The sequence below is a fragment of the Dicentrarchus labrax genome, unplaced genomic scaffold (assembly GCF_905237075.1).
Source record: "Dicentrarchus labrax unplaced genomic scaffold, dlabrax2021, whole genome shotgun sequence".
NCBI classification, from domain to species: Eukaryota; Metazoa; Chordata; class Actinopteri; family Moronidae; genus Dicentrarchus; species Dicentrarchus labrax.
The window spans coordinates 712,057-726,109 of NW_026136710.1; the positions used below are offsets into that span (position 1 = coordinate 712,057).

The following is a 14,053-nucleotide window of genomic DNA, read 5'->3' on the forward strand; positions in this document are numbered from 1 at the left end:
CATTGCACACAAGACACACATAAATAATAATTTAAATTTAAAAATATTTAAGTTAAAAACGTTTTTTCATTTTTGATTTCATCTTATTTTAGTTCATTTGGGATTTATTAATTTATAAATTATATAATATATAATTATATATAATAAATACATGAATAAATACATGAATAAATAAATAATTGCATCCCACCCCCGAAATGTGGGGGGTCGAGTTCAGTTCCCCTATCATAACCCTCTTACTCCTTTTGGTTAAGTGATGCAGAATGACAAAACTTTTTTTTTCCATTAGTTATTTTATTGCAATCAGACATTTTTAATTATTAACAGTATTTTTATGTATTTGACAGTGATATATGGTCAAATAACGGAATACATGCATACTTTGTGAATTAGTATTGCCATAGTTGAACCAAATGTCATTTATTTTATAAAACGTCAATAAAAATCTGGGTGAGTTATTATAAATAAAGGCCCCTGCTTAGATCACCTACACAAATATAATTTATTTTTAATATGGACATGCTTCACATTGTTATATCAGTGAGATCTAGTTAGTTATCAGTTATCAGTATCACAATTACATCCTTCACTTCATTTTACATTAATAAACAATCAAAAGAATGACTCATAATTTACATGTTATTCAATAGAAATAATATTCATACTGGTTTCCCATCTTTGATGAACAAAAGGAATTAAAGGCTTGTACCATATAGAGGCTTGTCTAAATATAAGAAGGTTGAGTTTATAGTTTATGGTGTAATGAATTTCCATGCTACAATAAAATTAACAATTTATTCTTAAAATTTAAAACACATTTCCTGGACATTTTCAATAGATTTTACAGACAACATTTTTTTAATATATTGGGAAAAAGTCAAACAAAAAAATGATATCAAACCAGACCAGCCTCAAGGCACATCTGATAGAATTTACCCTGCAGGCGTATGAGCTGAGAGGGGGAGTCCATCTCTGCAATTGTGCCGTGGTCCATCACTATTATCCTGAGGACCAAGAGATAACAAAATGAGACAACTTTGTTTAGAGAGATAAAAAGTCACAGAGGTAAGAACACGAGTTAGATATACAAGATAAATATGAAAATGAATGCACGTACCACTTACATTTTTAATAACTATCTGAGCATTGCAAAACAGAATATTAATAACCATGACAATATTACAGTAAAGCAGTATTGGTAGTACCTAGTGTAGTCCATGATGGTGTTGAGGCGGTGAGCAATGGTTAGGACTGTACAGTCATCAAACTGAGCACGAATGGTTGACTGGATCAGCTGGTCCGTCTTCAGGTCCACAGCTGCTGTGGCTTCATCCAAAACCAAGATCCTTGTCTTCCTCAGTAGAGCTCTGGCCAAACACAGCAGCTGCCTCTGACCAAGACTTCAGAAAAATTGATTACACTTCATAATGTGCTTCATATTGATATGGATATAGATGAAATGATACAATCATGGAAAGAAACTTTTATTCATGTAAACAACCCTAATAAATAGAACCCTAACTAATTGGCAGGTTTGAGATTGTTAAAAAGACTGCAAAAAAAAAAAAAAAAAAAACCCAAGAAATTCACTTCATCATCATCTTGTTCTTGGCCCCAAAAACCTTAGAGACTCACTGTCTAAAGATACAGTTACTCTAGATGGCATTACCTTGGCCTCTAGCACCACTGTCAGGAATCGTGGAGTTGTGTTTGAACAGGATTTGTCATTTAACTCCCACATAAAGCAAACCTCCAGGACTGCCTTCTTTCATTTACGTAATATTACAAAAATTAGACACATACTATCACGACAGATGCAGAAAAACTAATCCATGCGTTTGTTACTTCAAGGCTGGATTACTGCAACTTTTTGTTATCAGGTTGCCCCAATAAGTCCATTAAAACGCTCCAATTCAGAACGCTGCAGCACAAGTACTGACAGGAACTAGAAAAAGAGATCACATCTCTCCTGTACTAGCTTCTCTGCACTGGCTCCCTGTAAAATGTACAATAGAATTTAAAATCCTCCTCCTCACCTATAAAGCTCTTCATGGTCAGGCCCCTTCATATCTTAAAGAGCTCATAGTACCCTATTACCCCTCTAGAACACTACGTTCTCTGAATGCTGGGCTACTTGTGGTTCCTATAGTCTCTAAAAGTAGAACAGGAGCCAGAGCCTTCAGTTACCAAGCTCCTCTCCTGTGGAATCAGCTTCCAGTTGTGGTTTGGGAGGCAGACACCCTCACCACATTCAAGAGTAGGCTTAAGACGTTCCTCTTTGATAAAGCTTATAGTTAGGGCTGGATCAGGAGTCCTGAACCCTTAGTTATGCTGTTATAGGCCTAGACTATTGGGGGATTTCCCATGGTGCACTGAGCTCCTCTCTTCCTCTCTCTTTCTGCACTCATTCATGTTCCATTAATGCATGTTACTAACTTCACTTCTTCCCCGGAGTTCTTGTGCTTTCTCGACTCGTAGGTTCTTATCGATCCTGGTGGAGCCTCCTGCCATGGTCCTGTTAGATTGCCATTGCCAATACTGTTGTTGCTGTGCACCTGTCTCACCAACTGGTCGAGACAGACGACCACCCACCTAGAGCCGAAGGATCTGTCCTAGGTTTCTGCCTTTTAACAGGCAGTTTTTCCTTGCCCTTGTCGCCAAGTGCTTGCTCATGGTGGTACTGTTGGGTCTCTGTAAATAATGTTATAAAGAGTTCGGTCTAGACCTGCTCTATTTGAAAAGTGTCCTGAGATAACTTCTGTTATGAATTGGCGCTATACAAATAAAATTGAATTGAATTGAATATCAACCTCTGATCAGCACAAGTACTTTAATGAAGATTGAATATCGGGTAAATGTATTTTATTATATATATTAAGCTCTTCTTTAAGCTCCTGTTTCTGAAGCATTTAAAAATTAAATGGTTTAAAAATGATTCCATTAGTATACAGCACTCCCTTTGTCAGGTAATCATAAATCATGGATGGATTAATCTTTGATGTTGCCTCTTGTATGGCACAAATGTCTTGTGCGGTTCTAAGCCCAGGATATAGTGATGTAGTAAAATAGTCAGCCAATGGCAGGCTGACTACAGGTGGATCTACCTGAGGTTCTCTCCTCCTTCACAGCACTGATGGTTCAGTTTCTGTGGCAGTGCCAACACGAAGCTGCTGAGATGAGCCAGTTCCAGAGCTTTCCACAGATCCTCATCTGAACAGGTATCAAAAGGGTCTAGGTTCATCCTCAGAGAACCAGAAAACAACACTGGGTCCTGGTAATGGAAGGTCAGAGGTCACTTTAAAGCCTTTTATAAATGCTCAGAAATCTTGTGATTTATTTTAGTACCTCCTAGCCTTTAGAAAACATCATATTTAATAAAAGATGTGGACTGAAAAGCTCGCAGTTTTTGTTTAAATAGTTATTTGTGTTATAAAAATCAGGCTGTCAGACTAAGACCAAGCAAGTTACTAATTGAGGCTACAGGAAGATTACAAGTTTAATGTTAACCAAACAATGTAACAGGTTGACAAGATTACCATTACACTGGGTTTGAGAGGCTAGGATGATGAATTAAATTACAGTACATTATAAACTGTCATTAGTTGGACACCCACTGTAATTATACAATATGGTTGTACTCTGTTATTGAAAAATATATTAGAGTTATTTTGCATGCTTAATAATGTTGGGAATGTATTCCTGAGTAAGCATAGTCTATATCAACTTCTTTTCATTATGTATTTTTATCATATATCTTGCAATAGATCATATACCTAATAACAAGTCAATGCTGATATTGTAAGCTAATAGAAAAAGGAGTGATGATGATATAGTGGTACATGCTTTGAATTCCTTATATATAGCTATGCAGTGTTCTAAGCAGACCGGATATGCATGAGATGATAAAACAATCATTGCAATCATAAGACCTTGAGACTTGACTCGGACTTGCCCCTCAAAGACTTCAGACTTGACTTGCGAGCATCTCTGCTAATTAGAGAGTAGTTTTGGTCTAATTTGAAACAAAATAAATGGTAAATGGACCTGTACTTGTATATCGCCTTTCTAGTCTTCCGACCACTCAAAGCGCTTTTACACTACGTGCCACATTCACCCTTTCACACATATTCACTCAGTGATGGCAAAGTCCATCGAACAGAAACTAACATTCATACACATTCACACACCGATGCACGGCAACGGGAGCAATTTGGGGTTCAGTATCTTGCTCAAGCCGCGGATCGAACCCTCAACCTTCCGATTAAGGAACGACCCACTCTGCCTCTGAGCCACAGCCGCCCTATAATAAATAAGGCTCATTGCTACTGTGAAATCAAGTATGATAAAAAAAATTCCCATAAATTATCATAAATATTGTGTTGTGCAGTGACATATGATAACAAACATTTCAGATATTCAGAACCCCTAACCCTAACCCTCTCTTTGAGGATTGTATCTATGTTGTGCTTTCTACTACGTGAAGTACTCACTGTATACTGTAGTAACTATATGAAAGTGTATTTGTCACTTCTAATGATATACTGTAGTACTGAGGAATGATGGTAATTCTGGAGGTATCATAATAGCCGATCAAGGTTTTGTTAATCCCATTGATAAAGTATTTGTACTACAGCATTTGTACTGAACTATTTGCAATGTTTTGAAGTACTTATACTGCAGTATTTACAGCACTGACCTGAGGGATAATGGTGATTCTGGAGCGAAGATCATGAAGGCCAATCTGAGCAATGTTGATCCCGTCAATAGAGATTTGTCCCTTCGCTGCCTCCAGAATCCGAAAAATTCCCAAAGCCAGAGAAGACTTCCCAGCCCCCGTCCTTCCAACAATCCCCACCTGCGATTTCATTATTATGATCAATAGTTATTCATGTTATATAAGATTTATTTCACATGATAAAGTCATAACTCAAGTCAAAGAAGTATAACTGAAAACTGAAAAAAAAATTCAACTCCACATATTTTTACAGTGTGTGCTATTTCCTGACATATTGCCATTGCCTTGGGATGAATAATAAAGTCTTTCTGACTGACCTTTTCCCTGTCCTGGATGTCAATGGAGATGTTGTTTAAAGCCCAGTCCAAACCTTTACGGTACTGCAGTCCGTAGTCTTCAAACTGGATGTTTCCAGAGGTCGGCCAGGCTGCTGGCAGCAAGCTGCCCTCGAGGGTCCACACTGCCTGGTGAGACACATTAGGCAGGTCAGGAGGGCTGTATGATCAACACCGACAGCTCCACAATCAGTAAGTTCATTAGAAAAAATAAACACTACAATCACTGTGAGGATACAAAAGAAACAGCAGAACAATAATATAGCATTTCTTTACTCCAGTACTGTTACTAAGCATTTCTGGCTTAAATGCGGAGTCTCAAAGATGTTGGACTGTAAGATTACAGTTTCCATTTAAACCAGGTCCTATTATACAGCAGCTTACCTCTTTTGGTGTGTTGTCGTACTCTTTGACTCTTTCCACTGACACAATGTTGTTCTCCACATCAGTCCATGATCGGACAATCCAGCTCAGGATTCCTGTCACCTACCAAAAAAAAAAATTTGTCATTCGTCTGAAGCATTCTTTGTTTCAATTGCTAAAAGTTCATGTTTAAAGGCCTTTACACAGGGTGTATTTTTTTCAGATGGTTAATTCACAAATTAATATGTTTTTGTTGAGTATTTTCACGCAGAAAATGAATATTACGCAACAAGGAAATTACCTTTTTTTTGGGATGGAAGTGTATTTTCTGAGCTCTCACAGCACAAATAAAGGCATCAACCAATCACATTGTAAGGAACAGATGTCACAACTCACAGTGAACTTGTTGAGTGTTTGTTTCTCATCTCCCTGTACTATATGAGGACAATGATGATGATTTTTGTCAGGGGAAACTGAACACGTCATATCATCTATGTTCTTTTCAAAGCTACAAAAGTTTTACCTCTAGAACATGGGAGTTGCTCTTGTACTGCTGCCTCCATTACTTTGGTTGTGTTGTGTGACTCTGATGTTTTAACGTACAAATACTGGGTTGACCTGGAGCCCCAGGAAAGGCAGATGAGATGAACCTGGGGAATGTGACAATGTGACCTATCTGCAAGCCATTCTGTGCTGCAGTGTGAACCTGAGACAAAAAACTGTTCAGTTAACAGAGGTACAGTTTTTAACCTGGAGAGAATGTGACACTGCCAATCCCACAATGCCCGGAGTGAGTTCATTTCGACCTCGCACCGACAAGATGGCTGCAGCCAAAACCAACAGATTCCCCAAAAACTCCAGATTCACTGCCAGCCATCTGATAAAAAACACATTCAATAAAAAACTAAGTATCTGCATCAATCAAATACTAAAATGCATACAAAATATCATTACAATGCTGTCATGAGAGTAAATTATTGGTACTATTCAGGAGAAACCACCCAAGTGATTAATATCCTTTACAACATGTACAATACAACCACATTCAAAACTACAATATAGAAACATCAGCACAAATGTAATATAATAATAAGTAAAATACTCTAATACTGTTAAACATCATAGCAATATCTTGCATGAACCTGGTGGCGACAAAGCGAGGAAAATAAGCTTCCTGGTTGTTGTCAATGCGACGGTCAGCCTGCAGGACAAAGCGGCGCTGTTCACCAAAGGCTCGGATGACGTTAGTGCCCTGCATGGTCTCATTAAAGTGGCTGTAGATTGGCGAGCGACTGACCGCTTCCAGTCGTCGTAGCTGACACGATGAGGCCACATAGAAACTCTGGAGACCAGAAACATACACTGATATTAACAATAAGCTTCAGCTTAAACTCAGTGATGTCCAGATAATATTCAGGATAAACCTTTACCTGTATGAAGATGTAGACACAAGTGAGAGGGAGGAGCACCAGTGCTGTGAAGGGCGTGGCCAACAACAAAATGATGCAGACCTCCAACAGCTTGAACAGGTAGCCCAACATCATCTTCAGCCCATCAGGAATCATGCAGTCGATGGCATCAATCTCTTTGGAGAAGCGGTTCAGGAGGTTTCCGCTGGGTGTCACCTCGAAGAAGGACATGGGTGAGTGCAAGACACTGAGGAGAAGACCAGCATGAAGGTGATGCGACGCAACGATACCACCGAGCGCGATGGCGAGTGTTGTACCAAACATAGCCATACCTGAAATACAGAAGATAAAGTTCAATTCAATTTCATTTCAATTTTATGTGTATAGTGACCAATTCATTACAAATGTTATCTCAGACACAAACAGAGCAGGTCTAGACCATACTCCTTATAATATTATTTACAGAGACCCAACAGTTCCCAACTATGAGCAAGACCTTGGCGACGCAAGGAAAAACTTCCTTTGAAGAGGCAGAGACCTCGGACAGACTCCGGCTATGGGTGGGTGGCCGTCTGCCTTGACCAACTGAAAATAAAAAACTGCTGCAGAACAGCACATGATCACAGACACAACAATAAACATCTACAGACAATTTAGGCTGTAATGGATAAATGTAAAAGCAACCATTATTTCCCTCTCATTCAGTCTGCTATTTCAGTCACTCATGTCAGCTATTATCATCATATTATTAGCTTGGGCGGCAGTAGCTCAATCTGTAGGGACTTGGCTTGGGAACCGGAGAAGCATGAACAACTTCCCCAATAGGGGTTTCATAAAGTACATATCTATCAATCAAATGACCCAGGTGGCAGGAAACAATAAATATAAAAAAATTTATAGAAACTCTGAGAAGCGAACTGCTAAGAAGGTAGGTAATTTTCTGGTAGTTTAATTTTAAAAGAATATTGACACTTAGTGACTCATTTATACAAGCGCAGAGGTAGAGCGGGTTGTCCACTAATTGGAAGGTTGCTCTATTTGAAAAGTGTCCTGAGATAACTTTTGTTATGAATTGGCGCTATACAAATGAAATAGAATTGAATTGAAGTTTTTCTTGTAAAACTATCTATCCATTCACCCATCTGTCTGTTTGTCTGTCTGTCTCTCATTATTATGTGGTGCGTAATGACCTTTGACCCACCCTGAGTGAAGCCAAGAGCTGCAAACACGCTCAGCTTCAGCTCATGGTCACTCTGTGTGCCATTGATCGGTTGCTCGTCAGCCCAGAGGCTCAGCCAATAGTTGTAGGCCAATGAGGCGGCCTGCTGGAAGGCACAAAGGAAGATGATGGTCATGATGAACGTCAGGCCGACAGTCCTGAAGTACTCTCTATACATCTGCAGCTTTACCTGAGAACAGAAGAATGACATTGTTAATCTCACAAAGATACTGCATGTTCTGCAGTGTTCAGTCTCATTTTCATCCATTTATTACATCTGTTTAAGTTTTAAGCTCTACAGTCAATAAAAAGCGTGAGTTTGTGTGGTTGTTTCTTTGCATCATAACTGCATCTTAAGAGCTGTCAAATTCAGATCACGTGGAAACATAATAATAATAATAATAATCAGAAAAAAAGAATCATAAAGTTTCAATTCTCAGTCCCTGAGATTAATTAATTAGTTTGCTTCTTAACATCATGGATTAAGTTTCTGATTTTAGTTTCTATTCTGTTCCAGAGCTTATGTGGTACATATAAATGTAGTTAATACGTTCAAAGAAGGATCTACCCTGCCCGTGTGAGCTTTGTCGGCCTCTGTAAGTTTTCCAGCATCCTCAGTGTCCAAGTCTTGATTGACAGCTTTCATCACCTGAACACTTGCACTACTCATATCACAGCTGGAAGACATACACACACACAAACAATGAGCTCATAGATCAATAATGTGATCATAATGGTTTCAGGACGTTGGAGGTCCTGAATGTAATATTATGCAAATGTACTTTATTTAATTTACTGTTGTGTTTTTTTTTTATTATTTGAATGTGTTTTTGTGTTTAGGATTCGTTTACACTTGTAGTTTCTCTACCTAATCAGCTGCTCCTGAGAAAGATCAATGGAGAAATCAGTCATACTGAGACGAGACACTGACTTCCTGCTGCCTGCAAACACAAATATACATGAATATATATTAATATAGACATATAAATGCACACACATAACACAGGATAAGCAATCTAAATCTAAATCAGACTGCAGTTTAATTCTGCTGCATCTACATTAATAAAGAAATTCGAATTTAAACGTTTTCACTCTACTGATATTTTGACTGTTAGAAATCTCACAGATGGCCCACACTTTCAACTGATAACAGTTGATTATCTCTAGTTACTTTAGTTAATTATAGTTTAATTCTGACAATAATTTAGGCAGTAAGGCATTACTAATAATAATTTTACAGTACTAATACTTTTGAAAAGAGTAACTAGTAATAAATTCCAGTTTTTGTATTACTAGCCCAACATTGCTGTTAAATTAACTGTCTTACTCTTGTCTCTGGGGGTGGAGCTTTCTCTGCGCTGGTTTCCATTGAAGGTGTGAATAAATTTGGCGAAGGCTCCCTTCCTGTCCATCAGCTCCATGTAGGAACCCATCTCAGAGATTTGACCCTGCTCCATCACCAGGACCAGGTCTGCTTTGGACAGGAAGCTGAGCCCGTGAGTTACCAACACCCGGGTCTAAAAAAACATATCAGCACACTATGAGACGGGGTGCAGGGTTTGCAGAAGACTTTTTATAGATGTTTAACAAAGTTTCAATCACAACAACACACATTACGAAATTTAACAACAATACACACGTTATAAAATTGAAATGGGATTTAGGTCCGGATGAAGAATTTGCTGCTGGTGCTGAAGCCTGGACAACATAATAATTCATTCAGGATTTAACGATCCAGATGGCTGTAAGCTCCTAAGTCTGGTGACAAGGTTCTTCTGGTCCTTGTTGGTCAGAGCTCTGAGGGGGATGTATTAGTTGCAAACTGGTAGGCAGTAAGGTGAAGCCATTTTTCTACACTGTCATCCTGCAGTTTTAAAAAACTCACATAATCATATTTTGATCATGAGTGATGAGGATTCATGGAACAATCAACAATTTCTTCTCTTTGGACTAATGAGGTGGATGCATGCATGGAGGCAGCAAAGAAGAGAAAATTATGGCAAAGCCTTCTTCAAAAGTGCGTTAATGGGATTATAAGAAGGGCTCTATGCATCCCGCAACCATAAAAAAGAAGAGGCAACAGAATATATTCAGAAATAGTGTCCAATGGTGACTGTCAGACTGAGAGTCAGACTGAGAGTCAGAGAATAACATAAAAAGCAAACATTGTATAGAAATAGATTTTTACAGTGTTCTCAAAGATGGACACATTCCAGAAGGACCATCTCTCACAGGCTGAAACATTGACAGCAGGTAAGTAAAAGGGAAAAAAACACATTTGAAGTTAGATTTGATATTTTTCTTACCATGGCTAACTTATAAGTACAATTCCATTCTTTATTTAATATTTATCATACAGTCAGAGTGAGATCAAAACTGTTTTGCATAAAAAATTTTTTAATTTATTGTTGTAATTTTGTGCCTCATGTGAGCTGTTATGTCTTTTATTTATGATGTCTTATTTATTCTTCTGTACAGCACTTTGGTCAACTTTGGTTGTTTTAAAGTGCTTAACAAATAAAGTTGGATTGGATTGTATTGGAAAAGAAATACCCCCCTCCTTTTTTATTTATAGGCCAGTTTGCTACAGAGACAAACACAATGATTCCTTTTACACAGAGTTACAGTATTTCATAACCTGTAGTGTGCCTCCAAGTCCATTTTGAAGTCAGCTGAACATGGATTTTTACTGATACATAGTAGTAACCACATCATTAGGTTTATCTCGGTTCAAACACACCAACTTTGAGGACAAAAAGATCACTAGCTGCCAAATATATCCCACCCACTGACAGGAGCCATGATAACCAGATAATCATTCACTTCAACTGTCAGTGCTCAGGCTGTTATGGCTGATCAGTGTATAATTTGTGTTGATCACTGTTACATGTTACAGGCAAAATACATTTAAAAAGAGGTTGACCCATGATTTCCCCCAGCTTGTGTTTTACTCCACTAATAGGCCCAACATGTGTGAGATGGTTTTTGTGTTCAGATGCTGCTAGGTTAATAGGCAGGTTACCTCGTCCAACAGGCATAGGAAGAGTCTAAAAATGACAGTAAAAGGACCCCAAGTACAACAGCTGGTCTGCAAAGACCAACTTCAGGGGCCTCCATCAATACTACTGACTACTAACTGATATTAACAATGCTTCTATGTGACTCTCCCAGTATGACTTCAGACAATTTAAATGTGACCAAAGCAAACTCTGTTGTGTGATTCAAACTGAACAATCTGATTTACTGAATTAAAAGGTGCAACTGAAGAACCAACACCTCTTCGCTATTTTGATACTACCTAAACCTGGTTGTAGTGGCCATTTGTCAAAGAATCAAAACAAACTCAGAATCAAATGGGTCCCTGCTGCACCATGGGCCTGTAATGTATGCAGGCAAAAGAAGTCCATTGTCCATTCAAACTTCCTGTATTTCGTAAAGGTTTATTTCTTCATATAACCTCAGGTGCCCAAGTGTTACCCAATATACAAATTGTATTGCCCCTAATTGTATGGAGGACTGAAAGTGCCACAATTAAATAAATAAATACACCATTAAATAAGTCATTAATTATTAAAATTGGAATTAAATACATAAATATGATATTAAATGTGTCATTAATTAATTCAAATACCGATTCTTTTAATGTAAAATACATATATTTTCGGTCTAGACCTGCTCTATTTGAAAAGTGTCCTGAGATAACTTCTGTTATGAATTGGCGCTATACAAATAAAATTGACCTAACCTAACGCCTCATTGGTTACCCTGCCCATCAAGCCAAGACAAATCAATTCCAGATAATGGATCGATGCAGAGCTAGTGAACACATTCCAATACACTGGGTGGCGCTATTGGACTACTTCTTCTAAATCTGCAGTCACTCTGTGGTCAATATCTTGGTCAGAAAGTGCGGAAATAACTCCAAGAACTTCAATAAGTTCCTCTGCTTTACTCGCTACATGCTCTGGGTCAGCAGCTCCTGCTTCCACATCCTCTGCTAAGTCTAAAAAATAAAATAAAGTGTTTAACTTTGAAAAATAAAGTGTAGCAGCAGCTTGAGTTTCCCTTTTTCTTTGTTAACTGTTTCATATCTTGATTAACAGTCTCAACAAATTTTATAAATGAATATCAACACATCTTTACAATTGAACAGTTTCTCTTTCTTTCCCTTTTATATCTTTCTATACACTTTCTGTTGTTCAGTGAGAGAATTGAGCTCTAACCTCTCTTCCTCGTTGGGCAGTGAATGAATGGGTCAGGATCAGTGTTGGTCATCTTACTTTAAAAAAGTAATTAGTTATAGTTACAAATTACTTATCCCAAAAAGTAACTGAGATAGTAACTCAGTTATCACATTGTAAAAGTAATTAGTTACTCAGCAAAGTAACTGTGATGTTATTTTTTATGGTCTATAATTACATTTTATAACATCTTCTATAACGTTAAAGATGTTTATAATCACTGAATAAAGAATAAAACACTATATACAGTATTTTAGAACATTTGGTATTTATTTGAACTCAATATATTACAGCCGGCCATATGCATAGAAATAAAAATATATAAAAAATAAATATTGAAAATAAAATTCACACGTTACATAAACATTCTTGCCTTTAACTTCAGTAAGCGAGTAGTAGTGTCGGTACTTCCAGTTTGATATTGCTACCTTTGAATTTCCCTAGCTCGTCGCCATTGTCTCTGTCTTGGCATCCGCCCACCCAGCCAATCATCATCGCATTTGCAACGGTGTCATCATCACCACCCTGCCCTCTCCCGGCAGCTGATGTGTGGAGCCTATTACTCAGCACTAATAGAAGAAAATAAGAACAACCCTAGGTTCCTCTTCAGCACTGTAGCCAGGCTGACAGAGAGTCACAGCTCTATTGAGCCACATATCCCCATAAACTTAAGTAGCAATGACTTCATGAGCTTCTTCTAAAATTATTACTATTAGAGAAATAATTTATCACCAACTGCCATCAACAGTTATCAGTGGCTCTCCAAGTTCAGGGACTTCTGTCAATGTAAACTTAGATATATATTTAGACTGTTTTTCTGCTATCGATCTTCATCAGTTAACTTCAATCATTTCTTCATCGAAGCCATCAACCTGTCTATTAGACCCGATCCCAACTAGGCTGCTTAAAGAAGTTGTTCCCTTAATTGGCACTTCTTTACTGGATATGATTAATCTTTCTTTATTATCAGGATATGTACCACAGTCCTTTAAAGTAGCTGTAATTAAACCCCTTCTTAAAAAGTCCACTCTTGACCCAGGGGTTTTAGCCAACTATAGACCGATTTCTAACCTCCCCTTCCTCTCTAAGATTCTGGAGAAAGTAGTCGCCAAAGAGTTGTGTGACTTTCTACATAACAATAGTTTATTTGAGGATTTTCAGTCAGGATTTAGAGTTCATCATAGCACAGAGACAGCTCTGGTTAAAGTTAATAATGACCTTCTGACTGCTTCTGACAATGGACTTGTCTCTGTACTTGTATTATTAGATCTTAGTGCTGCATTTGACACCATTGACCATAATATTCTTTTGGGGAGACTTGAGCATCAAATTGAACCTTTGAATTAAAGGAACCGCACTAAGCTGGTTTAAGTCATATTTATCAGATCGCTCGCAGTTTGTACATGTTAACGATGAATCTTCAATAAATACTACAGTTAGTCATGGAGTTCCACAAGGTTCTGTACTTGGACCAATACTATTTACTTTATATATGCTCCCTTTAGGCAACATTATTAGGAATCACTCCATTAACTTTCACTGTTATGCAGATGATACGCAGTTATATCTATCAATCAAACCCAATGAAATTAATCAATTATCTAAATTACAAACATGTCTTACGGACATAAAATCCTGGATGACCTGCAATTTTCTCATGTTAAACTCAGAAAAAAACGAAATTCTTGTTCTTGGCCCCAAAAACCTTAGAGACTCATTGTCTAAAGATATAGTCACTCTAGATGGCATTA

The 14,053-nt window shown here is 37.8% G+C and overlaps 1 protein-coding gene across 9 annotated transcripts in view; it reads right to left on the reverse strand.

The window, feature by feature from the left end:
• Positions 1–273: 273 nt before the first annotated feature.
• LOC127370203 (multidrug resistance-associated protein 1-like) overlaps positions 274–14,053 on the reverse strand; it is a 45,766-nt gene continuing 31,986 nt past the window's right edge. For 7 of the 9 annotated variants that reach the window (XM_051412030.1, XM_051412037.1, XM_051412036.1 and 4 more), the window contains 13 exons: positions 9,389–9,578; positions 8,930–9,002; positions 8,630–8,738; positions 8,044–8,251; positions 6,864–7,174; positions 6,576–6,775; positions 6,184–6,310; positions 5,455–5,556; positions 5,053–5,199; positions 4,697–4,855; positions 3,105–3,271; positions 1,206–1,400; positions 274–1,004 (listed from right to left, as the gene is read on the reverse strand). In XM_051412030.1, the coding sequence (XP_051267990.1) occupies positions 896–1,004; positions 1,206–1,400; positions 3,105–3,271; positions 4,697–4,855; positions 5,053–5,199; positions 5,455–5,556; positions 6,184–6,310; positions 6,576–6,775; positions 6,864–7,174; positions 8,044–8,251; positions 8,630–8,738; positions 8,930–9,002; positions 9,389–9,578 (2,097 nt within the window). In that variant the 3' untranslated portion in view covers positions 274–895. The other 2 variants (XR_007886160.1, XM_051412038.1) reach the window with 2 other exon arrangements.